Source organism: Mugil cephalus, chromosome 7 (assembly GCF_022458985.1).
Source record: "Mugil cephalus isolate CIBA_MC_2020 chromosome 7, CIBA_Mcephalus_1.1, whole genome shotgun sequence".
Classification (NCBI taxonomy): Eukaryota; Metazoa; Chordata; class Actinopteri; order Mugiliformes; family Mugilidae; genus Mugil; species Mugil cephalus.
The window spans coordinates 12,979,847-13,005,479 of record NC_061776.1 but is presented as its reverse complement, the minus strand read 5'-3'; the positions used below and the strand labels follow the sequence as shown (position 1 = coordinate 13,005,479).

At 46.2% G+C, this 25,633-nt stretch overlaps 1 protein-coding gene across 5 annotated transcripts in view; it reads left to right on the top strand.

The window, feature by feature from the left end:
• mib1 (MIB E3 ubiquitin protein ligase 1) overlaps positions 1-25,633 on the top strand; it is a 48,317-nt gene that overhangs the window by 15,436 nt on the left and 7,248 nt on the right. For all 5 annotated transcript variants that reach the window (XM_047588721.1, XM_047588720.1, XM_047588722.1 and 2 more), the window contains exons 13-15: positions 22,808-22,940; positions 24,276-24,362; positions 24,813-24,971. In XM_047588721.1, the coding sequence (XP_047444677.1) occupies positions 22,808-22,940; positions 24,276-24,362; positions 24,813-24,971 (379 nt within the window). The remainder of the gene's footprint in view (positions 1-22,807; positions 22,941-24,275; positions 24,363-24,812; positions 24,972-25,633) is intronic.

Here is a 25,633-nt window from a genome sequence, read left to right as displayed (position 1 = left end):
AATAAGATTGAGGAAGACGCGTTGGAAGAACCCTGTGGGTGACGGATGAATCTTTCAACTCGGAGTCACAAATACTGAGGCAAATCGAGTCTGCTACCAGCAGGAGGACGTCAGGAACTGGGGCGTTTTACTATATTTTTACCTCGTTCATTACTCACACGTACACCGCCGCGGAGCGGGGAGGCGTTTCCCCCTGTAAATTAAACCTAGTTGTTAACTTTTACAATTGCTAGTAAATTTGCGAAGTGCTGGGATAACCAGCGGCGATCGCGGGGGGAGGGGGGAGAAGGATTTTCTCGGGCATCCACACTGTGTGTTCTCCCTGTGTGTTTACCCCAGCCCTGGCCCGCGAGCGGAGCCTGGCTCATCTCTGTGTCTCTCCCTTCAGGCTGCTGGAAGCCAGTAGCTGCTACAATACTGTAAACAATACGATTAATAGCGCATGACTCATAAACGGGCTCTAAACAAGCCCTGCGGCGGCCGTCTGTACCCTTTTACGTGTCACCTTCCTCTAATATTTGCCCCCGGTCCCTCTCCCGTGCGGCTCTCTGCTTTATTTTAATATGGCAACATACAGGCAAGCCCCATATGGTAATTGCCTCACCTGAGGAGACGGAGGGTTCTGCGAGCGTTCACGCTGTGCTCCGAAATGCACCGTACACCCGGTGTAATGTCGGCACTAATGGGCAGGGCCGTAATGGCGGTATTGTAATAGGGATCGCAGCGAAATAGAAAATAATATTTTGGACCCGCGGAGACGGTGAATGTTTGACATGGGTCAAAATGCTGCAGACGCTCTCCGTTGATTCAACGCGAGGTTTTCACTCTCTGCAGCTCATTTCGTACAAGGTCGTTTGCGTCAGTTCGGTGTGAATGAGCAAACTGCGGCTTCTTGCGCTGCGCAAATGGATTTAAATGGTTATTGGTCCAATAGGTCCCAATAGACCTCTTCAGATTTAAATTAATAATCAATGTCGATAAGCCGTTCCCACATCCAGAAATAGACGTCGGGGGTAATTAGACAAATTACAAGATCGTTTTGCGGTTGTTGTGTATGTTCCGCGTGTAAAGAGATATCAGTTTGACACGGTGTCAAGTGCCAAATTAGGACGAGAGAGAGAGAGAGAGTAGGAAAAAAAAAAAGAGAGCTGGGGGGGGAGAGGTTGTGTTATTTCGTGTGAAGTCGAGTTTGATCTGCCTTCTTGTTCCGCCGCCGCGGCAGGTGAACGCGCGAGACTGTAACTGTTTGTGTCTGCTCCTGTGATTTGTGCATTCAGCTTCTGTCCTCCGAAGCACCTGGCTCTCATCTACCACCAGCTTGTCCAATATCATTGCAGATGCCTTGAGGGGAAAAAAGGCCGAAGTTGCCCGCGTGTGTGTGTTTGTATTTACCGTATATTGTCGAAACAACTACATTTTGCCCCTGTCGGTTTCTTCCGGGCTTTTTTGTCGATTTAGTTTTAACTCTTTACAAATCCATTGCGCCCCCGCCGAGCTGAATTAACCGTCTCCTGTGTTTTCCTTTAGCGTTTGCCGATTCCCACCCACAGAGTAGCGGCGACAGTCGGTTCAGAAAGTGTCTTGGCGAGACAGCCGTACATTCTCGCGCAGACATGTGAGCGCTGTATTTCTGAAATAGCGCGCGCTGCACGTCTACCCCCCTGCTATTTTTGAAACGGCTGCTGATAGTCTGGTCAGAATATCAATCCCGCTGCAGGCAAAGAGGCAACACTCGAGTCAGGAAAAGGGGACCATGCTTTTGGAGCTGGGATGGGTTTCTTTATTAGTCAAGAATCAAGACAGGTGTAGCACCGCATATGACAATCACTGAACACTCCAGATGTTGTTGTTAGAGGGAGAGTCGCACGCCAGTCATCATCAAGAGGTGGCCTGCTGTTGCTACAGCGATTGAAGGCGTCGCATCAAAAGGGGCTCCCGTAGTCATCAAAGCATAGCTACAGCTGGTTGAAGGGGACCAAATCCATTCAAGAGGTGATTTGGTTCCATTTTACCAGCTTTAGCAAAGCATTGTGGAATCACTGTTTGAGGGACGGACACAGGAAATGTTGTCGGAAGGGAAACTGGATCCGAAGGTTGTCGCGGTAAAGTTTCATCCAACACAGAGAAAGCTGCATTCGAACCTTTTACAAAAAACAAACAAAAAAAAAAACAAAACTGTGTGTGTCCACACACTGGTTGAAACGGCCGGTGCCGTCTTTCTCTCTCTCCCCTTTGCCGTCACACACACATTTAACACACCACACCCCATTTAGCAGCGCACCAATAACACACAGATACAGTTGATCACCCTTACCTAACTTTCTCCTTTGCTGCCTCCCGGGCCAGTCTATTTATCCTCCTCGCTATCTTTTTAAGTTTTATGCCTGCCCCCATTCAGAGAGTGAGGAAAAATTGTTCCCTGAGAAAAGGATAATAATAATCTCTGGCAGTGCACTTGAGTCAAATGTCCCGGAGTCATGAAGCAATTACAGGGTCTGACAGATGGGCCCTGCTGCAAACACGCTGCCGCTCCGGTCACGGAGACGGCCGACAGACAAATGCGGAGACATAACTACATACACAAGCCCTCTCACTCATACTCATGCAGCACCACTCAGGGGTGTCAAGGCACAACATTAATTTAAACCAGTCATTTAAGGCCTAAGGACTGATACGCAGTGTAGAGGCTTCCGTGTCTCTTTCAGGCCTCTACACTGGTGTAGTTTTGTAAAATTCTTCCCTGTGCTCACACAAAATGATCAAATTGGCACCGACATAAAGAACTTCGATTATGCTCGTGTGCATGCGTTTCCACAATTATCGTGCAACATCAAACAGTTTCCATATTTAAGCAATGCTTAGGTTTATTTTCTTTTTTTATTCTCACTGCTGCAGTATTTTTTCATTGCCCAGTATTTGCAGTTAAATCACCGTTTAGCCCCGTAATCATAGTAAATGTCCCTGTAACATTTTTTTTTTTTTTTTTTAAGGGCACTATGACACAAAGTCAGCTGTTACAATTATTGGCTTTTTCTGCCAAGGCACGAATTAGGTTCTCAGAGTGGCCAGCAACAGCTGAGGGATATACAGCACTGCTTGTAGACAGGATTGAGGTCAGCATAGGGCCAGCTTGATATGGCACACCAGAGGCAAGTCTATTTGTAACATACACATGCACATTCATGCTTGCTCACTTGCACACAGAGCCGCTCAGAGTCAGGTGGCCAGGCTGCTCACCTCGTCTAAGGGCCATAACAGGGCAAAAGCACGGGGGGACGACAGGCACTTAGCATTTGATAATGTCAGCATCTGCTGTGTTTGTCACTCAGACAGCAGGGCATTGCTATTGAGGGCCCGGGTACAACTTGCGGCGCGAGCCACGCAAACCTGCGCGCCTCTGATGTCTTGACAGAAAAGAAAAAAGCGAGACAGGGAGGAAACTGTGGGAAGTTTCTCATATTAAAAAAAATAAATAAAAAGCTGTATTTATTTTTTTTTACACTTTCTCTTAGCTAGTTCTACTACATTTCCACTTGCTTTACTGTTAATTGATTTAATTTGATTTGATTTAGCAGCTCTTAAGAAACAGTCTGATATTTAACTTAAATATAATATTGGTAATAAACTTTGGGCGTTTCATCATGAAACACAGCGTCAGTAAAAGCAAAATAAGCAACGTGGGGAAAAGGACTCGTGATATAAACCGTTTACGACTTTGTGTTTTTAACATAGCAGGGACGAGAGTCCTGTCTTCTCGGCTTAGATTTTAATTTCCAATAAAACAGAGAAAGCCAGCCCTACACTTATTAATCAATTCAGAATTAAGGGACTTGTATGTCATCGGGCTGTTGTACTGCGGTGACATACACGCAATGTTTAATTACTCTGTTGTGGGTGAATGTTTAGAAGATTTTACAGCGTATGTTTTGGTTTCTCGTTTTATGGACGAGCCTTATCGACGTTTACTACGGCCACAGCGAGGCGACTATTATAAATTTCCGTTCGATAATGTTTCAGTGTTTCCTCAAATGTGCTTTGTCAAGCAGAAGCCGAATTACGGTCTGAAGAGTTGCCTTCAGCCACACGACGGGTTTAAAGAGAAGTAAACCTGTGCTAAAATGGTGTAGGCCCTTGTATGTGGTCCAGGCGCAAGCCAGAGAGAGGGGGGGGGGAGGATCAGAATAGGTGAAAGTGCTAGATATGAATAGCTCACCGTGCACGCCGCTCGCCCCCCTCGCCTCATTTCTCCCTGCGCCTCTGTCCATATTCTGTCGCCTTTATTTGTTTGAAGCAGTTGACAATTGGAATCAGCTGACAGGCCAGAGTTGACCCTGATCCTGCATTGTCACTTTTTGATGGTCTAATCTGGCTGCCATGCGGCCCAGCAAAGCATTTGGCAAGCATAGCAAACGTGAACAATGAGAGCAGGAGTCGGAGAAAGGGAGGGGAGCGCGGGGCAGCCGGGGTTGATGTGGGGTGGGAGCGTGGATAAGCGCGGCGGCATAAAGAGAAGGCCGTCATAGTTAAACACACGAGACTGTTAACACGGAAGCTGTGTGACACGGCGCTAGTAAAGCCAGGTTGTGGCAGCGGCAGCAGCCTCGTTCAGCAGCCTCAGCAACATCTCGCTCCTCTTACAGTTGCAATCTTTTTTTAAAAATAAATAAATAAATAAATAAATAAAGCAACAATGGCAGAGGTTTAGTCCAATTCACCTTGCTTTCTTTGCCCCCGTGTAGAAGTACTGGGAAAGATTATCGTATTAATGATCGGGAAAAGCTCCGGCATACCTTTTGCTTCTCGCTGAAGTTGGTGCTAAGTTGCAGCTGGCTGAATTTCAAGGGCTGTAATGCAGCAAAATCACCCAATAATGAAAGAAGGCCCTGTTCATATGGCGCCGTCACAAGGAAACTGGCCACAGTCGGCGTGGATGGCCAAAGCAGCGGAGCAAGCCTAAAACATGATTACTATTATTTAATGCTAACTCACGTAACTGTTCAATGAATTGTTGCCGTATCTTGGCTGAGAGATTTTTATTGGCCAAGTCAGCCAGTTTCAGAAAGCAGTATGTTCCCTACAGCGATTATTGCTGCAGTGAGACTGCCCAGAGACAGTATAGCTAATGTATGAGCCTTACAGCTCACATTCATTCTCTCTTTTCCCCTGTCTCTCCCTCACTTTTACTTTGCTTTTTTTTTCCTCTTCCCCGTGATCACAGACATATTAACAATCCGCAAAGCGCACACATATCCTGAGACAATGCTGCGCAAAAAGAAAAAAAAAAAAAAAAAGATTTTCCCAGAACGAGGATTCGCACCTCACCAAGAATACATACTTCTTTACATTCCATAGCTATCATATGTTCATATGGGTACATAAAGAAGTATGTGCACCAAGGAGGTTATCTTAGGTAGGAAAATTTCTCACCTTTTTCCAAGGTCAGGAAGTTAAGAGCAGAATATTTTTCCTCACCGTTCTCTCTCCCAAGTATGGTAGTCTGCACTGTAAGGTGACTTTGAGTGTAAATTCAGTTCAACACTCAAGGCTTTCCTTTGGCTTCCATGTAAGGCTGAACAGCAAGTCCCCCCGCCCCTGAACATAACAGAAGTTTTGCAGTCCATACCATAGTCGACTGTCCCAGTGACCCCTGCTGTCCTCCAGGCAACTGGAAGAAACCAGGAGGCTCAGGGGGGAGGAACACAGCTCCCTCTTTTTACGACAGTTACGAGGTGGTCTCTCTTTTTTTTTCTTTTTTTTTTTTTTGTCTTTCCAGGAAAAAAATTGTTGTAGATTAAGGGTTCGGACAAAAACAGCAGCACAGATGGGAAGAGTTTCCTCCTTGATATATTAAAAAAAGAAAAAAAGAAAGAAAAAACAACAACTCTTGAGTTGTGTGTTGAAGTGTGCGCCCGGCCTCGTGTGGCGATGGTTTGCCGTGTCCTGGGAGCGAGGGTGCACCTATAAGCTGAATGGCCCCGCTGACACACTAAACATTTTCACTTCTCTCCGCCCACTTCTCTTTCAGTATGTCTTCCTCACCATCATTGCGTTCTCTTATTTCATTCACCCCCCCCCCCCCCACTTTCTCTAACCTTTCCTTCCTCTCGCTTGTACCGGCGTGGACCCCTCCTGTCCCTCTCCTCTGAAACCGGCCTCTGGTCTCTCTCGTGTCAGCAACGTCCCCGGTGGCAGCCACAGCCGCTTGCTGATGTTTGAAAATGCGGGTGATCCAAGTTGAACAGGAAGCTATTGTGAGCAGGATTTGGGCTTTAGGCACCGAGGCAGGCCATAGGTCACATGAAGGCGCTAATGCCCACTCAGCACTTGTGGACTGGTCCTGGTCACACCCCCCCCCCCCCCCTCCCCTCCCCACCTGCCCACCACCAAATTTCTCTCCCTCCCCTTTTCTCTCTCTGTAGCTCTCCCTCCCCACTCATAGATCACTATTTTTTTTTTTTTTTGGCTTTCCTTAACTTGCCTTTTCCTCTAATCAAACCTCACTCGTCGGTGTTTACAGGAAAAACAAACAAACAAAAAAAAAAAAAACAGCTGTTCTATTGCAGAGGGGGCCGAAACGGATCAATAACCATTTGCATGGTGGCGAGAATTGTTCAGCGAGTCTCTAATGAATCTTTGCCCCAGACCAGCACATTCCACAAGTCAACTCTGCCTGTAACCATGCTAAGCTAGTCGGCGGGGCCGAACGCTCGAGCGGTGGGTGTAAAACGACAGATGGATTAGGGGAGACCAGCTTAGGGTTGAGTTTGGAGACTGGGTGGCTGAGAACTGGGGAAAGAAAAAAAAAAAAAAAAAAAAAGTGGTGCAATGTTCTGTGCGGTGGAAGGGTTTGGAATAGTAATGAGAGAAGGTGTAACTGGAGGTGACAGTTGTTCTCGGCTCAAAGACAGGGTTGGGCAGGTGGATGAGCCTGGTCCTAAAGGTGTGACGTCCTGTTTAGGAAATGTCACAGCTCCCCGAGAGGGTGAGCAAATAGGAGAGGGGTGGGGGTGAGGGGGTGGGTTGAAATTCCTTCCTACACTCAGCGGGATGGAGGTTGGGGGAACGTGAACCGGCGAATTACCCCGATGGTTGTTGTGTCTGTTCTGGTTTGGGCGATAGCACTGCAGTGCTGTGTGCCCTGCATGCCCTGCCTAGCCTATAGCAGAGAGAGAAGAATCTGGGCTACTACCCTAAGTGCTGTGGGTTCAGCCAGTGACACACATCTACTCAGCCAGCCATTCCTGCCCATCCCGCCCTTCTCCAACCCCCCCCGCTCTCCCACCCACCCACATCTGTGTTAATACACTTCTCCCAGCTGTGTGCTGTCAATCCGCTTTTCCTCCCGTTCAGAACTCATGACCTGCCCCGCCGTTCATTATTCAGATGCTTCGTCATCCCTCTGGTCGCCACGTTCCATCCTTCCACCCAGTCGGCCAACCTTGGTCTCAAGAGTGCGGCGTGTCCTCAAACTTACCTCCCATCAATTAAGAATGGCGGTGACCGCCCCCGTTTAATTAACAATTGGTCTGGTCTAGAAAGAACCAAAAAAAGATGTTTTAAAAAAAAAAAAAGGGACGAAAAATTACGCATCAAAAAGTCGTAGTAATTATAGTATCCTTTCGTCACGGTGACAAAAAAGCGTCTTGGAAGGTGTCGGATGCGGGAGGTGAAACGTGGACGGGGGAACGTCTTCTCCACACCAGTGCGGGTCTGAGTTAACGAGTCCGTCATTAGATAGCGGCAGGGCTGCAACCATGAAGTCTAATGAGCCAAAGAGCTCTGCTGCTGCAGCATGTCCGGCCAGTGCCAGGAACACAGGAGAGGGAGAGGGAGAAAGAGCAAGACAAGAGAGGGAGGGAGGGAGAGAGAGAGAAAGAACAAGATGAGAGAGATAGAGTGGAGAGTGCAAAAAAAAAAACCAGGGCTAAAATCCATGTGGACCATAGCAACTCCCCAGCCTCCCCTTTCCCTGTTTCACATCTTCCTGCATCCTCTTCCTCTCCGTACTTTTTTTTTTTTATTTTTAAAAAGCCTTGATTTCTTCTAAGACAAGAGTAACAAGCGAAAGGAAAGAGGGGGAAAAAAGCCCAAAGGTGTTCTCTGGTTAAGTTCTGTCCCAGCGCTGATGCTGATGCTGCTGCTGCTGCTGCTGCTGCTGCTGCTGCTGCTGCTGCTAGTGCTGCTGCGGCTGCAGAACAGTACAGTCCACTCCCCCTTTCGACTACGCGACTCACAGGCAAACCATGCGGTTAATAACTGATCGCATCCGAAGAAGAGAGAGGAAAGGGACGGGATGGGGGGGAGTAGCGGGGGGGGGGGGGGGCATCGAGGGCCATCGGGGGGTAAACTCCGTCCAAAAGCGAAGGAAGAGCATTTATTACCTGTCAGATCAGTTTCTTATCTGAGCTGCTCCTCCTCTCCTCCTCTTCCCGTAGTGAAGAGAGCCATAATGACCTAGAGAGCGCTCCAGCTGCTGCAGCCATCGTGTGTGCCGGGTGCACGCCTGACTCGCTGAATCAGCTTCTATGAGTGGGGGGAGGAGGGGTGGGAGGAGGAGGAGGAGGAGGAGGGGGTGATGGCGGGCGGGTTGAGTGCCAGAGTGAGGGAAGGGGAGGAGGAGGAGGAGGAGGAGGAGGAGGGAGGAGGAGGAGGGGGGAAAAGGGGTGGAAGCAGGGCACACACACACACACACACACACACGCATACACATGCATGCACGCACATTCCCACACAAACACAAGTCATACCTTTAGAGGAGGAAGACACAGAGCTGACATGAAGAGCTGCCGTTTGAGAAAAAAAAGAAAAACGAGGAGGAGGGGGGGCAGAAAGAGAAGAGGGAGAGAAGGAGGGGGTGAAAAAAAAAACTGCAGCACTCTCCTCTCCATCATGTGCATTCTGACGGAGAAAGCTGGGAGGATGCCCTGATCGGCGGAGGAGGCAGAAAGTGTACCAGCCGCGTTCCCACCCTGCCTTTTTCTCATTCCACCGACACACATGCAGCCTCTGAGCTTCATCTTGATCCTAAAATGCGCTTTTATCGCCCAGTGGAACTTTATACAGCGGCTTAGACGAGGGAGTTTACTGGACGTTTCAGAGCAGAAATGTGGTATTTAAAAAAAAAAAAAAAAAAAGGAAAAGAAAGAAGAAGAAGAAGAAGAAGTGGCGTTGCCTCTGCGGTAGAAGACAGCTGTATTTTTAATAGTCCCCCATGATCTATGCAAATTTGATTATCCTTGTCAGACTAGAGATGGAGGATATTTCACTATTGTTTTTGGTGTTTTGCTAGGGAGCCTGCGAGGGTCACCTTTTTACTAGGGATAGATCAAGTAGAGGTGCCAATGTATATGAGAGGGCATAGATCACAGGCCGCTGGCAGCCAGCGAGGTGCAATAGGCCAAGCGTCCGGCGTCTTTTCTTCCCCCACGGCGCGCAGAGGGCCGCGCTGAACGGTCCGCGCTTTGTGGGAAGCCAAGCATTCGAAACATGCATCGGCCCCATTTTGCCGGGCTGCTCCTGTGTCTTGTCTCACCACCTCCCTGACCATATTTAGTCAAGCAGTGCAAAAAATAGTTGCAGCTCCCGCTCCGCTCTGCTCCTCTCCCTGTCCCCCCTCCCCTCCCCTCCCCTCCCCTCCATGTCCTCCCTCAGCAACTGTTGGCTGCAGGCTCCGGGAAGCCTCCCCTACAGCTCCCTGCCTATCGATTCCACCGGGCCTGGAGGGGGAGAGGGAGAGAGACGCGTTAGGCCAGCTAGCCCGTTACCATTTGCTGCTCTATTTTTAGTAGATCCAAATAAAGTGGTCTCTCGTGCTTCCACTTGTATATTCTTGAAACCTCCCCATTCCCTGCTTTGCATCCTTACCACCGAGTCCGCTGCCTCCTCGAACGCCGGCCCCCCTCATTCTCCGTGTCCCTTTGACCCTCCCCCCCCCAAACCCAAATCTCTATCATTCTTCTTTTTAAATAGACCTGGAACACGCTGCTTATGGTAGAGCTTCTGTCTTCTCACCGCTATACTTAGAATAACTGCATATCCGTGAAATGGAGGGGAGGGGAGGGCTGAACGTGGAGCGCAGAGATGCATGGAGGGTATTGGACCGCAGGAAATATTATTGTGTTTCCCTCCTTTATTTATTTATTTATTTATTTATTTATTTATTTATTTATGCTGCTGGTGAAAATGCACGGAGACAAGTGGCGCTCTCACCTCCGAGGCACCGAAAACTTTGCACTGCTTTTCCCTTTTTGAGCTCTCATTAATTTTCAAGTGTCTTTTTCAAGCTTTCCCGAGGCGCGGCCACTGAAGAATCTATTTAATTAGCTGGTCTCATCATGGCGCACATCTATACTGTACGGAAGCAGTGTCCTCTGTGCCCTCCTCTCTCTTTATTTTATTCATTTATTTATTTATTTATTTTCCTACTCCTCCCATACCTCCAGCCAGCCTCACGCTGGTACCTCCAGATACCGGTGCACTTCTTCTTCTTCTTCTTCTTCTTCTTCTTCTTCTTCTTCTTCTTCTTCTCACCTCTTATGCAGTTATTCATATGGGCGCCATTACAGTGGTAATGAGTGAGATTGGGAGCGCTCACAAACACTTTAAAATACAAATAGGAAAAAAAAAAAAATGTCGCACTATTCGCCGGTCCTCAATTTAAATAAAAGCCCCTTTAACAAACTCACGGTTACTCTCCCCTCACTTGTGGTAATATCTTTCTCCACGGTGGAGATAATTCTGCACAGACTTAAGCGTGCAATTTAATTAATGTATTGTCAACGCAAAATTATGGCTTTTGGATTACATTATCTTCACGGCTGTTACAAGAAACGACCATTTACGAGGTGAAATGGTAAAAACGGATTCTAATGCGTCCGCTCATGTCTTGACCTTACGTGGCCGAGCAAAGGGCAAAGTTTCAGCTGGATAAATGGCGACTGTGAACGTCCACCTGCCCCAGAGTCTGTGCATCCGGATGCCAGTTAAAATTAAACCAAGTCTTTTCATGTATAGATTTCCGTGCAGTAGATACTCTGTAGATGCGCGTTTTGAACTTGTAGTTTGTATTTTGACCCGTCTTTTTTTTTTTTTAAGTGGCTTTTAACTATCTCCACAGAGGAGGCCGTCGCGCGCTTTGTGTACCCCTCTTTGGGTCTCCACTCTGCCTTTTCAAGCCACCCAACCCACCAGTTTAATCTCAATTACATCCCGACATCCCATCTGCCCCTGAAACTCAGCAGCATGCCTTATGTCTTCCCTCCATGATGAATAGGAGAGGGCTGAATGTTTAGCTGAGCAGTTAATCGATCAATAAGAAAAGGGTCGACTAATGGATGTGCTTTGTTTCACTGGATGAAGAGGAGGGCCGTGTTGTTCTCCCTATGAGTACAATTAAAGACGTACCTCTATTCAAAAAAAAAAAAAAAAAAAGAAGTACACAAGATCAACCGTTCGCTTGTTTCGGTTTTGGCTTTATATTGTTCCGTGGATGCGTTTCAGATGGAAACAAATGCAGCGTTCAATTAGCTGATTAACAGAGAAGTCGTGAACAAAATAAATCTCTGCAAATTGATCTAGAATAAGTACGGCTATAAAACATAAATGCTTCCAGAGCACGAGTACTCGCACTCCACCCACACTTTTACCGACTGTAAATTGAAGTTAAATTAATGCTAAACTCGTCATCAGCGTTGAGCGTTTTTCTAAACGCGCAGAACTGAAGCCGTGGAGCGATCATTTGCATTTCACGACGGATATTAGTCTATCTGGAAGGCGATGACCTCCATGAAGGCATGTGGCAGCATCATGCTGCGATTCCATCTATCCGTCTATTCCATCTTAATCATAGACCTCATTAGACAAAACAGATGCCGGACAGTTCAGCCAACAAAGAGAGAGTCGCAGAAATTGTTGAATCTATTAAATATCGACTTGATGGGGGAAAAACTAATAATTATTTTGTCTTTTATTTGTACTTTAGAAAAAATTGCCGCAATTAGTTTTCATTTGGGCATTAGTCAATGACAGGAAGCCGTGTTCCTTCCACTATGATTCAAGGTTATAAAGTGATGAAATGCACCCAGCAGGACAAGCTTGTGCCTCTAAAACAGTTGGGACTCATCAGAGCATGGACATGGGTCTTCTGAGGGCGTCATGTGGTGCCTGGAAACAGGATGTTGTTAGTGGGGCATCTTTGGGTCCTATGGGTTGAGGAACAGGACCTCTGTGGATCAAGATGATACTTGATCAATTTGTGATCTAGTTAATTTGGAGGCCTCATGTGTCATTGCTGTGGGGGGGGGGGGGGGGGGGGGGTCTGGTCTGGTCTAGGTGGGTGGTACATGTCTAAGTAACATCCACGTGAATGTCAGGTCCAAATATTTCCCACCAGAACATTGACTTGTCACAGATAGTTAATGTTCTTTACTTCTTTACTTCCTGTCAGTGGCTTCAGTTTTTCAGCTTGTTTTAATCTGATCTGTCTGTTCGCACGCTGAAAAGTTAGAAATGGCAGAAATTCTTAAAACGCTGCCAGTGTGTCGAAATTTATTTACTTTGGAGGTTGTTTCAAAAAAGCTTGGCTTAGGCTGCAAAAAAAAAAAAGAAAATGCACTTCAAGTCTGGACAGAGTGTTGAAACAGAGGAAAATATGTGTTTATGCATTTAGCATTTGTAATGTGGACGCACCCCGTCAGCACCTCTCCTCTCCTCTTCCTCTCCTCTCCCTCCTTCCACATGGCCCCGTTGTCTCCCATCCTCCACACGCCCCTGCCTCCTCGTCCCTTTACACAGTGCATCATTTGAAGAGGTGAGGGTGTTGAGCGCTCGGAGGAATAAAAGTGATTTATGAATGGGCCAGCCTACCTGGGCGCTGGAGGGGGAAGCCAGTGGCAGTCAGGCTCTGGGATCCAGCAGCCCATTGTTCCCTCCAGCCTCACTGCAGGGGAAGCTCCGTTGCCTCTGATCTTTCACCGTGCCTCACCAGCCAGCGCCGCATTTTTACCATTAAGCGACTCATAATCTGCACAAATATCTGTGCACTTCTGGGGTGCATGTGTGCGCGAGGACGTTCTCTCAGAGGCAAAAAAAAACAACCCATATTATACGGCTTATAATGTGTTTATTTGCATGCAGGCGGCCGCCCAAATAAATGCACGCATGCTGCACAGTTTATATTACAAAACCTCAAAAAAACACCTTCACCCTACCAATAAAATAAAGGTATGTGTGTATGAGTTCATTTTGTCATCCTAAGTTTAATATACACCGCATGCATATGTATTTCAGGATTTTTTTTGACGTATTTCAGGAGGGATGGTCCCGGGCTGCTAGTTTTTGTGTTGCTTATCTGCTGTGTGTGATCTAACATTTTATAAGAGTAATATAAGATAATTCCTGATGGCGGGATGGCGGATTCGATAAACGTAGGAGTAAAGGCTCTACACAGGTGCTCAGCTGTAATTCATTAAAAGATAAGTGATCACAGAGATAGGTCAAAGTAACCTTTGGATTCTACATTTCCTAAAACCAAATTATTATGACAGACTCTATATATATTGTCGTGTTTTTTGGTTATTACTTTTTTTTTTTTTTTTATTCCCGTAGACGCTGCATTGTGTATCCTTGGAGATGTAGTGCAGCGATCGGGTCATTCAGTGAGCCTGCGTGCCGGTTTTTTGCTGCAGCGTGCGCTGTGAGCTAGTTTTAAAAGTCCCCCAATTGCAGAAGCCCTACCAGTGTCCACCTCTCTGTGAGCTGGGACCAGTCCAACAGATCAGCCAGAGGACAAGCTGATACAAGCCCCAATCCCCCTGTGACCAATCAGGACGCCCGCACTTCCTCCTAGGGCTGGGCCAACAGTGGCTCTGTGCCAATAGATAAGCTCAGCCGTGCTGTAATGCTCTGTCTGTCCCGTGGCACGCTGAGACACCGAGTCCTGGCCACTATGTTGCTATAGCACATGTTGGGAGAGGGCAGGGTGGAGGGGGGAGGGAGGGAGGGAGGGAAGGATGGATGGATGGATGGATAGGGGGGGAAGAGAAGGAATGAGGGATGGATGTGGGGAAACAGAGAAAGGGAAGGAGGGAGGGAGGGAGGGGGGGGGGCAGCCCTTACTGAATGGACTCAAGGACATAGAGAGCTTTTGGGAAAGTGACTATAGCACGCAAAGAGAAAAGCTCGCATTGTGAAGCTACTGTAATCACTGATGGTATTTTTTTGCCCACTTGCCAAACCTAGAAAGAGCAGGATTTATTTGTGGCACTTTAAGTGCCTCAGCAATGCAGGTAATAAATATGACAGAGCAAGGTGATATACTTCGGCAGCACAGCTGTCAGGCATCTTTAATGCTGTCTCCCACTATTTAAAAACTAGTGTAGTTTATCTATTTACTTGATGTATTGGAATAAGTGATAGAATTTATTTATGTGTTTTATGATACTTTAACATCAGTGGTTTCACCTTGGTTTCTATTTCTACGAAACACTCGGAAGCTTGCCGCATATTTCTTCGCTGAGTGAGTGAACAGCGGCAATGCATCACTGTAAACCTTGTAGTGTGCTAAATGTGTTTCCACAAACCCGAAGAAAACATGTAGATTTTGTAATAAGTAGCCGGTGCAGCTTACAGCTTTTATCAGTTGTGTACTGTATGTATAAAACGAGTATTATCAAGGATTATAGTTAGGGTTGCCCCTCGCGTGCTTTTGGAATCACCATCCGTGTCCTTGAGATAATATTGAGTCTCAATTTTTAAATTACTGGCTTTACTTGTCAAGCTGTTTTTTATCCAGTGGTAATAGTTAAAGTAATAGTACGGTCATGCACTGGAGCATGCAAGAATTTTGTATTTTGAGCCAAATTTGCAAACCTTTACGTGATCAGCTTTGAAATGCTATTTACCCGCGTGATCAAATGTGTCTGCGCCTATGCTTAATATCCCATTTCCAGTCATATGCAATTTTTGTCAGCGGAATGGATATTAGTAACCCTAATGCACTCTGAGGGACACATTCAGGCCAGTGTTCAGATCTAAACCAAGCTTAGCTGTTGAATAATGCAAGGCAAGTTACCTTGGTAACCCTTACGGACACCGAAGTCAATGGCTCGCATGTATATGCAGTGTGACAGTTCAGAGAGGATGAGGAGCTCCTGTTTGTTCCTGTTTTTCGGAGGGTGGAGGGTTGCAACCGTTTTTGCAGGTTACACTAACTGCACAATTCTAGTTTTTTTTTAAAAAAAATAAAAATTATTGCAACATCTGTGTAGTGAATCATGGATTTGGATCAAAGGGGAGGATTTTTTTGGACGATTTTTGGAGCTTTCTTGTCTAATATACAGTAGATTCATGCATGCAAGCTCCAAGTTAGCTGTTAGACATTTTCTGTGCGGCTCTGTGGCATATGGCCTGTTGTCTGAGTGGTTAAGGGGAGGCAGTCGCTGATACAAAGTCCTCAGTTCCCCATTGTTTTCCGCTGCAAACAATAGATCGTAATTAACAAACTCCTCTTTCAGCCATAGCCTCTTTCTCTGCATATGTGCCTAGAAGTATAACCGGCAAAGAAGCCAGACTCATCAGCTGCAATATGGCAGCTTGTTTGTGTCACTTTGGATCTGCTCTGCCAATTACTGTGGTAGAGAATGTGATGGTGTGCGTTATCCTCATTTTTCCCGTTGCGCTAAAGGGGCAATACTGTCACTGGCTGCTCTCTGTGTAAATGGACCCTCACAGGTTACAACACACAGGGAATTGAGGGGGGAATGTGAGGATGATGTGTTTGTGGCGAGGGAGCGAAGAGTGATTTAAAGTGGTAGATTTGTCGTAAGTCTATAGATCATGAGAGGCTCTCAGACCGTCTTCGAGTGTGATCACAGCGGCGCGCTGCCGGGGCGGCTGTCGATCGAAGGACCTTCAGAGCGGCGGAGCTCTCTCCGCCACTCTCCAAAGCCCATAGTCCCTCAGTCCTATTTACCGCTCTGTGCCTCTGTGCGGAAACACTCGCAGTTAATTCCACCAGGCAAGGAGTGGGTCTAGTCGTGCTACAGAGCGACTGCGGAGGGAACTTTATACATCGCAAAATGAGCCAGTATCTCGGCCCCCGATAAAAGAGACGTCGCCGGTGAGAAATTACACGCTGGCTTCACAGAGAAGAGGTTGTTTAGGTGCCGTCGGGTGGGTGAGCTAACACCTGAAAACCTGAAAACGATACGAATGACAATGACGCGGCGGCTCGCCACGAGGACTGCTGATGACCCATCGCACTGTGACATATGGAGGCGACATAACAAATAGAAACAGAGTAATTTAATTGGAAGTTTTTGCTCCACTTGTGTAGAAACAACCTACCAGCTACAGAACGTCTTACTTTCTGTATAGAACTGTAAAGGTCCCAGTTTCCACAACAACTAACAGGGGACTAACACAAATATGTCACACACATAAATAATATAACCCATATGCAGTATACACTGTATACACCCTATATGTTAAACAATGTTAAAATATCTGCTGCTGTACAGTCGAAAGGAAGCAGGTGTTACTAGCGGACCGTGATCTTTCGCATCTAGCAGGAGTTTGTAGACGGGGGTAAGAGGTCAGAGATGATTTCATTTGCTCTATTAGCAGCTGGCTTAAGGGGAAGTGACTCTAAATGACCTCACTCTTTTTCTTGTTCTGTTATAGTGTTTGCATAGAGCACATCAGAAATAGATTAGGCAGCCTCATAATGTCTATTCCTCTCACCACCGTCTGGTTTTCAGTCACACAAACCTCAAGTTCTTCAATCAGATGAATTTCCGTCACTGTCTTTATCGTTTCAGAGTTGGCAGGTCAGTGGTGCCCCATTTTCATTTTATGGCCTTTTTTTTTTCTTTTTTCTTTTGTAGGCCACTATTAATATTTTAACCACATATGTATCACTGTACAGTTTCCGCGCTGTCCCATGTGTAAAATTACATAATGTACAGGAATATTGATGACACCACTACGTCTATAATATCATTTTTACCGCTGTGCAGACATTTTGTGGAATTCACTTAGTTTGGGCACTTCTAGAAATCATCATTTATGAATCCAATTTTCACTCCAGTGTTTACTCTTTTTTTTTTTTTTTAATCTCCAACGTGATTTAAAAAATATAATTGCATTCTTCCGGCAAATATCCCTGCATGTGCACTAATTAGCTGTTTGGAGATTTCTCTCCACATATTTTGCCAATCACGGCCGTATATTTAAATGCTGCGTTCCTTTTCCCTATATCCCTTTATTCGTGCCGTTGAATGTCTGTTATTCATTAAAAATTCTCACTAGTCCTTCCCTTCCTTACGTGTTCTGTTGGTTTATTTGGATGATGCCATGTACCGACTTGCAGGGTATTCCCACAATGTTTTTATAGTTTATCGTTTTAATCTCTTAGATTCTAGGCACCAAAAGAAAACTTTTTAAAATCCCCCAAGGTCTCTCTTTAGATGTATTTACTATTCTTAATAAATACTGTTTTTCCCATATCCTGTCATGCATTTTGTCAGATTTAAGTCCCTCAGATTTGCATTAGCATTTGACTAAAAACTTATAAGGAACTTATATGATACGTTCATGCCTGTGAGGAAAAAGTTCTCAATCCTTTAATAATAATTTAGGTGTCTCTTTATTCTAATGCAACCTGCACGTCCTTGCTTCTTCTTTTATGCTGTTGGTGTTTTCTAAGCAGGATGTATGTTATAACTGTAGGACGTGTATTATGTTCTGTTACGGCTGGTGCAGAAATGAGAACGAGGCTTTTCTCAGGTGCTGAGGAGAATAAAGTGCAAAGGAAGACTAGCATGGGAAAATAATTGGGTCATCTCGAACCAATGGGATATTAACGTACCATTGAGCTCGTACGACTGTCTTGCTGTCTCCTTCTTCATAAATTGCTATGAACCCGAGACCCCACCTCACCAGGTGATTTAAGGCTAATTAAAGTTGAGCCTTTATGGGTCCCACATACTCCCCGAATGGAAACGGACAGAAAGCCGTACCTGGGATGTTTGGAAATGCCTCTGGTGGCATCCTCCGAGACAGCAGCAATACTTTAATGATAACTAAAAACATGATCGAAATGCGCCCCTTACACGTCTTCCCCCTCGCCAGTTTATGCAAATATTCCTTAATAAAAGCATGCTCACTCTGGGGCTTCAGGTACAGGCAGGCAGGGGAAGGTCACATTGTAAGGGAAATTATTCTCCTCACGGCATGGTAATGAAAGCTTTTTTTTTTTTTTTTTTTTTTGTATCGAGTGGAGCCAGTGAGGTTCTTGTCCTCAGCTCTCTGCTGCACTGCCGGCCTGGACGCTACCTGTGTTTATTTACCCTCTCCACAGCGGGATGGCAAATACCTGTGGGACGGCCCTGACAAAGTGAACTTGTAACTAATTGCGTCTGGGGGTGGAGCGATGACCGCAACAAACCGAGGGTTATGTTTGCATGTGAATTATGGGGCCGCTTAAATGATTTGTCACTTCCAATATCCGTTATTTAGCGACAGTAATTGCAGTTGCTATTTCATTTTCATGCACATACATGTGCAGAGGTTTACAACAGAATATTTAAGCATCAGGGAAACTGTTTTATAATTCTCCCCCCTCCCACCTGCTTGTGACTTAGGGACTCTGACTTCCACACCTCTCAAACATGATGAAGAGCACCTCTCTGCTCTGAGTGGAAAGCAGGAGGAGGAGGTGGGTGGGTGGGTGGGCGGTGTTCCATTTGGAAGTAGTGTGTTGCATTTGGGAATGATTTGTTGGGAACAGGGTCCACTATTTCAAAGGACCTGAAAGTATCGATCCGGTCCTCAAAGAGCTGACACCTCATGTATCGTCTGAGGTCGTCTCAACTGGAAAGGCTGTTCCAGGAAAGGACTCTGCCTCAGGGAAAAACAAATCCTGCCGTTAGGATCATACGGACGAACCCCGCGGAACAATGTGACCAGCGGGAGGTTCAGCGATAGCCACAAAGACTTAATAGACGGTCTTCGCTTAATTCACACCGTGTCTTTAATGAAACTGTTGCAGAGAACTTTATATATTTCAAGGTCAAGACTTGGATTTAATGGGAAAATTTTTTTAGCCGAGATATCATGGAGGAGGTGGTGGAGTTATAAAAACCATCTCCGCGTTTGACCGTATCTGCAGTTTGCAGGACTTTTTTTTTAATTATCGCTTTTATAAAGCTTTTTATTTTCTGAAAGCAGGTGGCCGCTTTTGGCGACTGATTTCCAATGCGGACGCAGGATCTCCGCTCTTGAGCTTGAAGCCTCAGTTAATAGACGCCGGTATGCCAAACACGTCCCCCTACATCCGAGGAACCATATGTTTGCGCGCAGACATTTATTTCAGGCTGGATGTTGACTGTTCCCGTTCTGCCCCGTCCTACCCGAGTCGCCGTCCCCCCCCGACTCTCACTTCCTGTTGTAATATCGTCCGCTGACCACAACACAGATGGCTGTCAGCCAGGCGAGGGCGGGCAGAAGGCCCCTGTCGACCCCTTACACTCGCAAGCAGTCGCGCTCACACACACTTCCGCTGTCTTACATACCGTGACAAATGCCAACACACACAGAGCTGAGGGGCGTCACAGAGTGTCCCAGTCAATGACAAATTGCAGCCCAAGACAACAAGACCCGGTGTAGCTCTCCGGAGGGACTCTCGAGATCTCTCGCAGGGTGACCCAGTTCCATCATGTTTCCCGTCCTCCTCTATCCTCCGCCGTCGCCTTTCCTCGGCTGCACGTCCTCCTGCATTCGCGGCGGCTGTAACGTCGGTTTCGGCGCTCTGTTTGGAATGAGGAGATCCTCGCCACGCCGCTCTAAAATACCCGTCTCTTTTTTCATAGCTGATAACATGAGTTAACTCTCAGGTCATGTCGGTGTCTTCTGCTGTTTTTTTTTTTTTTTTTTTTCCCCCCTCTTCCCACCCCTCCAGACATCATCCCTCAAGGGCCAACGCACACTTTCTCTCGTATCCTCTTCAGCCGCTGCTAACATTTCTGACCCAGGAGATAAAAAGCAAACAAACAAACAAACAACCAGAATGTATTTCTTGGTTTAATTCCGTCTCTTTTTTTTATTTATTTATTTATTTTTCTGCTTTTACAGCAAATAGCTGAGCTGCATTGCAGCAGTGCCAGGATGGGGGCATTAATATTAATGTCTGCCCATTTCGCCCAGCGTGGCAGGGGAGCCTGTCAATCCGGACTTATATCGGACGGGCTCCCCTCACCTGCCCACCGCCTGCTCCCGAGTCTGGTTCCGACACTAGAAGGCGCCAGTCCGCTCTTGTGGTGTGGCAGGTGTGAATTCATTGGCCGGCCGTTCTGCATATAGCAGATATTTCCAGCCAATCCAATTGTGCGGATCTCATATGTTTTACCTATAGGGAGTAAAACAATTGGAAGAAAAAGGAACAAAGGCTTTATGTGAGACAAGTGCCCTTGATTCTGGAAACCACTGTGCTTGAGAAAAAAAAAAAAAATGCATTGTATTCTCACACTGTCAATCTTTAGCGGCAACCGCCGGGACTCGGTTTCATAAGTGGGATGTTATAGCTCCGGGCGAGATTCTTATGTGACTGGGTCTTTTCTTGAACAATTTGCTTGTTTAAGTCTCCAACTCCTTACCCAGCGGGGCGAAGCCACAGATGAAATGACTCAGAAGTCCCCTCCGAGATGCAAAATCTACAGCGTGTTAGCAAATAGTTCTTCCTAACAAAGGCGACACATTATGAATGTGAGATTAGACAGAATGGGTGCGGTTGCTATCACATTTAAGCAGTGCTCCTCTGCATTAAGTGGTTGGAGATGGCTGCAAGCAATGCAGGTGTGTGTGTGTGTGTGTGTGTGTGTGTGTGTGCGTGCGTAAGCCTCTGTGCAATGAGAGTTAGAGAGAGAGAGGGAGAGAGAGGGAGACTGGGATCAGTGTGCTGCGCTGTTCATCACTGCAGCAGTACACCAGCCCTGAATCTCTGTCCATACAGAGGTGCTGACTACTTGCCCCATGCCTCCCTGCCCCTCTTCCCTCTGCATTCCTCAAGAGGCTGTGCTGATGATGCTTTCTTTCATTCAAGAAGGAAGAGAGGCAAGCTTCAGGTTTAGCAAAAAAAAAAAACCCTGCAGAGACTCGGCCGCTCCTGATTACATTTAGCTTTCCACTTTATTTGTAGCCTTTCTTCCTTATCTCCGTGTTAATTGTTGACCGTTTTCATTGACTGCGCAGCCTGTGGCATTTCGCTGGGAACACTTTCCACACTTTCATTTATTATATGAGCGTAAACGCTCCGGCGCTTTAGCTATATTTTAAGTGGGTAAAACACTGTCTGCGTCCTTTTTTTGTCGCAGTTCAAACACATGCCCTGCGTGATTATTCAGGGTTAAACAAGGTCAAAAGCGCTTCCCTCCGCTTTGACGCTCGTCGAAGGTACATAGTGTACCTGGCTGTAGACGAGATACGAGAACCGTTCGGGGGAATCGGCTCTTTAAGTGTCTTGTTTCATATTTCATAGTATTTGCACAAATTGAAGAGTTCTGTTTGCTGCCCTTTCCTCTCATCAGATATCCTCCACCGATGCTCTCTTTGCACATTAAAACAGGCATCAGTCTCCCGGTCTCCTCTCAGTACTTTGTATTTCTCGTGTACCATATTTCCTGGATGTATGCCCATGGGCTGAAGCAAAGAAGAGCAGGAAGGGAGGAAGGGTCAGGGCAAATAGATAATGGATGAGTTCAAACACTAAATTAAAGCTGGCATGCTATGAAACCTACTTTATTTAATTGGATAAATGCTGTTGGCGCATTGCTATTATTATTTATTATTTCTAAGTGGTGCCGTATTAACAGGTTAAGCCAGAACTACTTTGTTTTTTCTCCTTTTTCCAGGCGTCATCTTCATATTCAGTGTATAATGGAAGTGTGTGTGTGTGTGTGTGTGTTCCTTTTGCCAGTAAAAGATTTTTTTTCAATGACGCTGCAGGGAGTGACGGCGGTCTTTCTCTCTCTTTATCCCCACTGTGACACTATGACTCCTTCCCGGCCCTCCTCCTCCACATTTGCCTTTGCAGCCACATCTGTGTGACATACATCCTCCAAATGACCTTCGGAGTTACAGAACTGGCTCTTTTTTTTTTTTTTTTTTTCTCACTGAACCATGCCTCTTCTGTGTAGCAGCAGCGCTGTTTAAACAATAGATATTTTTCTTTTCCCACCGCGTCTCGTTTCTTTCCCGGGAGGAGATCTGAGTGAATGCAGTTAAATCTTGTGTAATTACCATTTTGCCTTCCGCTTTAGCACATCATCAAGGGAGACGTGGCTTCCTTTTTTTTTTATTTATTTATTTATTTTTTTTTACCTGAAGAGATGGCAGGGGGGTACTCTTAAGATAACACAAAGGACTTACACTGCTCAGAGCTTGATGTAAATAATACTCTCGCTTCGTAAAGCAACTCCTCCCTAAGTTGATTTAGTATTCTTGTCCCCATGTGTGAGAAAGCTCTGCTGTAAAAAAAAAAAAAAAAGAAAGCCTCCGGTTTGCAATATGCTGTGCATCAGCAGCACGGACATGAGTGCGTTACACGAAACGTTCAGACACAGATTCGTATTTGCCGCTGACGTCACAGATTTACACCCCCTTATCGAAATAACTTTGTCTTGACTTTTTTTTTCCCCCCTCTCTCTCTCTCTCTCTCTCTTCAGGATTTTTCTCATGCGCCACAGCCCAGAGTTTAGTTAAGCACTCACTTCTCTCCCTCCCTCTCCTTATCCCCTTCCTCCTCTTTGTGCAGTGCCATGCGTGTGCTGCTATCCAAATTGCCGAGGCCTTGGATCGTGGACGAGAAGAAGGACGACGGTTACACCGCACTGCACCTGGCCGCCCTCAACAACCACGTGGAGGTGGCGGAGCTTTTGGTGCACCAGGTAGATGCGCTCCTGAGACGTGTCAACGGAGGCAGTTAATAATATTTTACAGCGCCGTGTCCACGTAGTCGTCCTTTCACGTTTTAACAGAGCACAGGCAGCGTCTGACCGTTAGTCACTTTTAGTCCGGAAGCGCCCGTTGCCCAATACGTCCACTGTGTTTATGTGCAAGAAATGGATTTAAAATTTAAACATAAGCTCTGGATTTTGTTTCTATAGATGTAGCGTGAGTGAAACATAAGTTGTTCCACCGCCTGTGTAGACGGCTGAAATGATTAAGATTGCAGGATATCTGACAGGAAGTTTTGACAGAAAAACTCCTTTCTGTGTAGACGCATCTTAACACTGTTTATAATTATCATCCCAAAGCGCCTGCATCAGTCCAGCCTTTACTCGTAGCTTTACCTGACTACAAACCGCTAAAAGCAGCTTCCACTGCACTCCCTGCAGCCGGCGAGCTGTAGACCAGTTGAGGCTCCTATAACTGCCTTTTCTTTTTCTTTTCTTTTTTTTTTTTTTTTTTATTATTGAATCCATACATGTCCTCCAGGGGTATTCCTCAGTGCTGCTGGGCCCTCATATCCTCCTCTTCTTGCAATCATAGGTTCATGCTCTTTTTTTTTTTCCCTTCTGAGATTGCAGATTTTTACTCCCTGAAGACTATCACATACATGAGTCTGCTGCAAAAGTCACCTGATCAAGCGGGAACTGGGTTAATTAGGATGTGGTGCAAAGCAGCAATGTTGCTGCAACATTCCAGCCGCGCGAACGTTCGCTGTGCAAGCTACCTTTCAGCAGGGGCAGCTTTTTCCCCCCAACTTCCTGCAATGGGCTTGTTCGCAGTGATGGCTCAGCTTTCTATTCAGAAACTGCACCACACTAGTAGGTGCACTGCAGATTCCCAGCCAGTCAGTCAGTCAGTCAGTCAGTCAGTCTTATTACTTTGGGATTTCACACACTGCCTGATCACAATGCTTATCTTACCACCACATCTCCTCAGCTGAGGTGTTTGCAATTGGAAATGACAATCACATGCAGCGTTATTATAGGCATGCCTTTTTTTTTTCTTTTTTTTTTTTTTCCCCTCCTCTCTTCCAGCCCCCGGTTGGTCGGCGGGGCTGACGGATAAAAGGTTCTGTCATGACGCACAAAGACAGAAAGGGTGTAACAGTCATTGTAAACTGCACTTTTCTGTTTTTCTGTGTGTTTTTTTTTTTTTTTTACACATCTCTAGTCTGCGATTTCTTCCTTCAATATATTGTGGTTTGCCGTTAATGTGCACAAATATTTCCATGTGTTTATTATCGCTTTCTCTCTTTCGTTCCCGTCTCTCAGGGCAGCGCCAGCTTAGACATTCAGAATGTCAACCAGCAGACGGCGTTACACCTGGCAGTGGAGCGCCAACACACCCAGATAGTTCGGGTTAGTGCACCCTCTCCTTTCATCGCATATTTTCTTTAACTGCAAAGTGAGTCGTCTTTCAGTCCCTCTTTCTGGAAGCGGGCGACAACAACAACAACAACAGTAACATCCCCACATTTAATTTACACGGCTGGATGTCCTGCAGTTGAATGAGGTCCCTGCTTCAGAGGGGAGGGAAGAGGCTTTCAGTGTCTCTGTGAGAGTCCTTTCTGGCGTAGCGCTGGATCGAGATCGCCACGTTGCCATCTTGTGGACTCCAGAAAAAATGCACTCCCTAATTGGGGGAGCACAATAGTGAATAAGTTCATCGTTAGCTGCAGCGGTATAAATCAGCACCGTGGCATTTGCATTGTAGCATAAAATTAAAGTAGTTCCGCGGCGGTGGCTGGAGTTTCTGCTTTAGTGCTCACTTGCCTGTGTGACTCTTTGTTTATGTGTTTGCCTTCACAGTTGCTGGTGCGGGCTGAGGCCAAGCTCGACGTGCAGGACAAGGATGGGGACACACCTCTCCACGAGGCACTGCGTCACCACACACTGTCCCAATTGCGGCAACTCCAAGACATGCAGGATGTCAGCAAAGTGGAGCCCTGGGAACCCTCTAAGAACACAGTACGTATCCATTTATCATCTTTTATTCATCTCGCTTGCTGCTCCTAATTCCTACTATCCCACTAATAAATTTGCTTTAAGGCTTTTAGGTTTCCATACTTAAAAATTAAACACATTTTTGACTAGCAGACAGCAACATATGTATATTATGACTGAACTGCAGCTGTATGTAGACACTTATTTTATAATATTAGGCTGATTCTATTAGACATTCCCAAGTGTGTCTGACTAAAGAAGAAACACATACGTGCAACTTATTCATTCCATATTTAGGCTTTCTGCATTTATGAACTGGAGAGAGTTGTTTAAAGATGTCGTCACGTCTTCAGGACCTGCACTCACACCTATAATAAGACCAGTGGTCCGACTGCCTGATGCGTGAAAAATGATGACATATCTCAGTTAGCAGGGAAGCTCAGCGCCTCACAGTCACCTGCATCACTGGACAAACCGAGACAGCAGGCAGATAGACGGAGCAGTCAGCTGGCCCCCGTATGAGTTTTATCCCTCTGAAGAGGCCAAAAGGGACGTGTCAGAGCCGAAAACTCTCCACGTTAACACCACATCATTAATCCCTACAGGGACACGTTTAAGGCCTAGCGACACCGACAGACTTTCCGTACCTGTCACCTTCTGTCTCCCTTCCACTCCTTTTTCTTCTC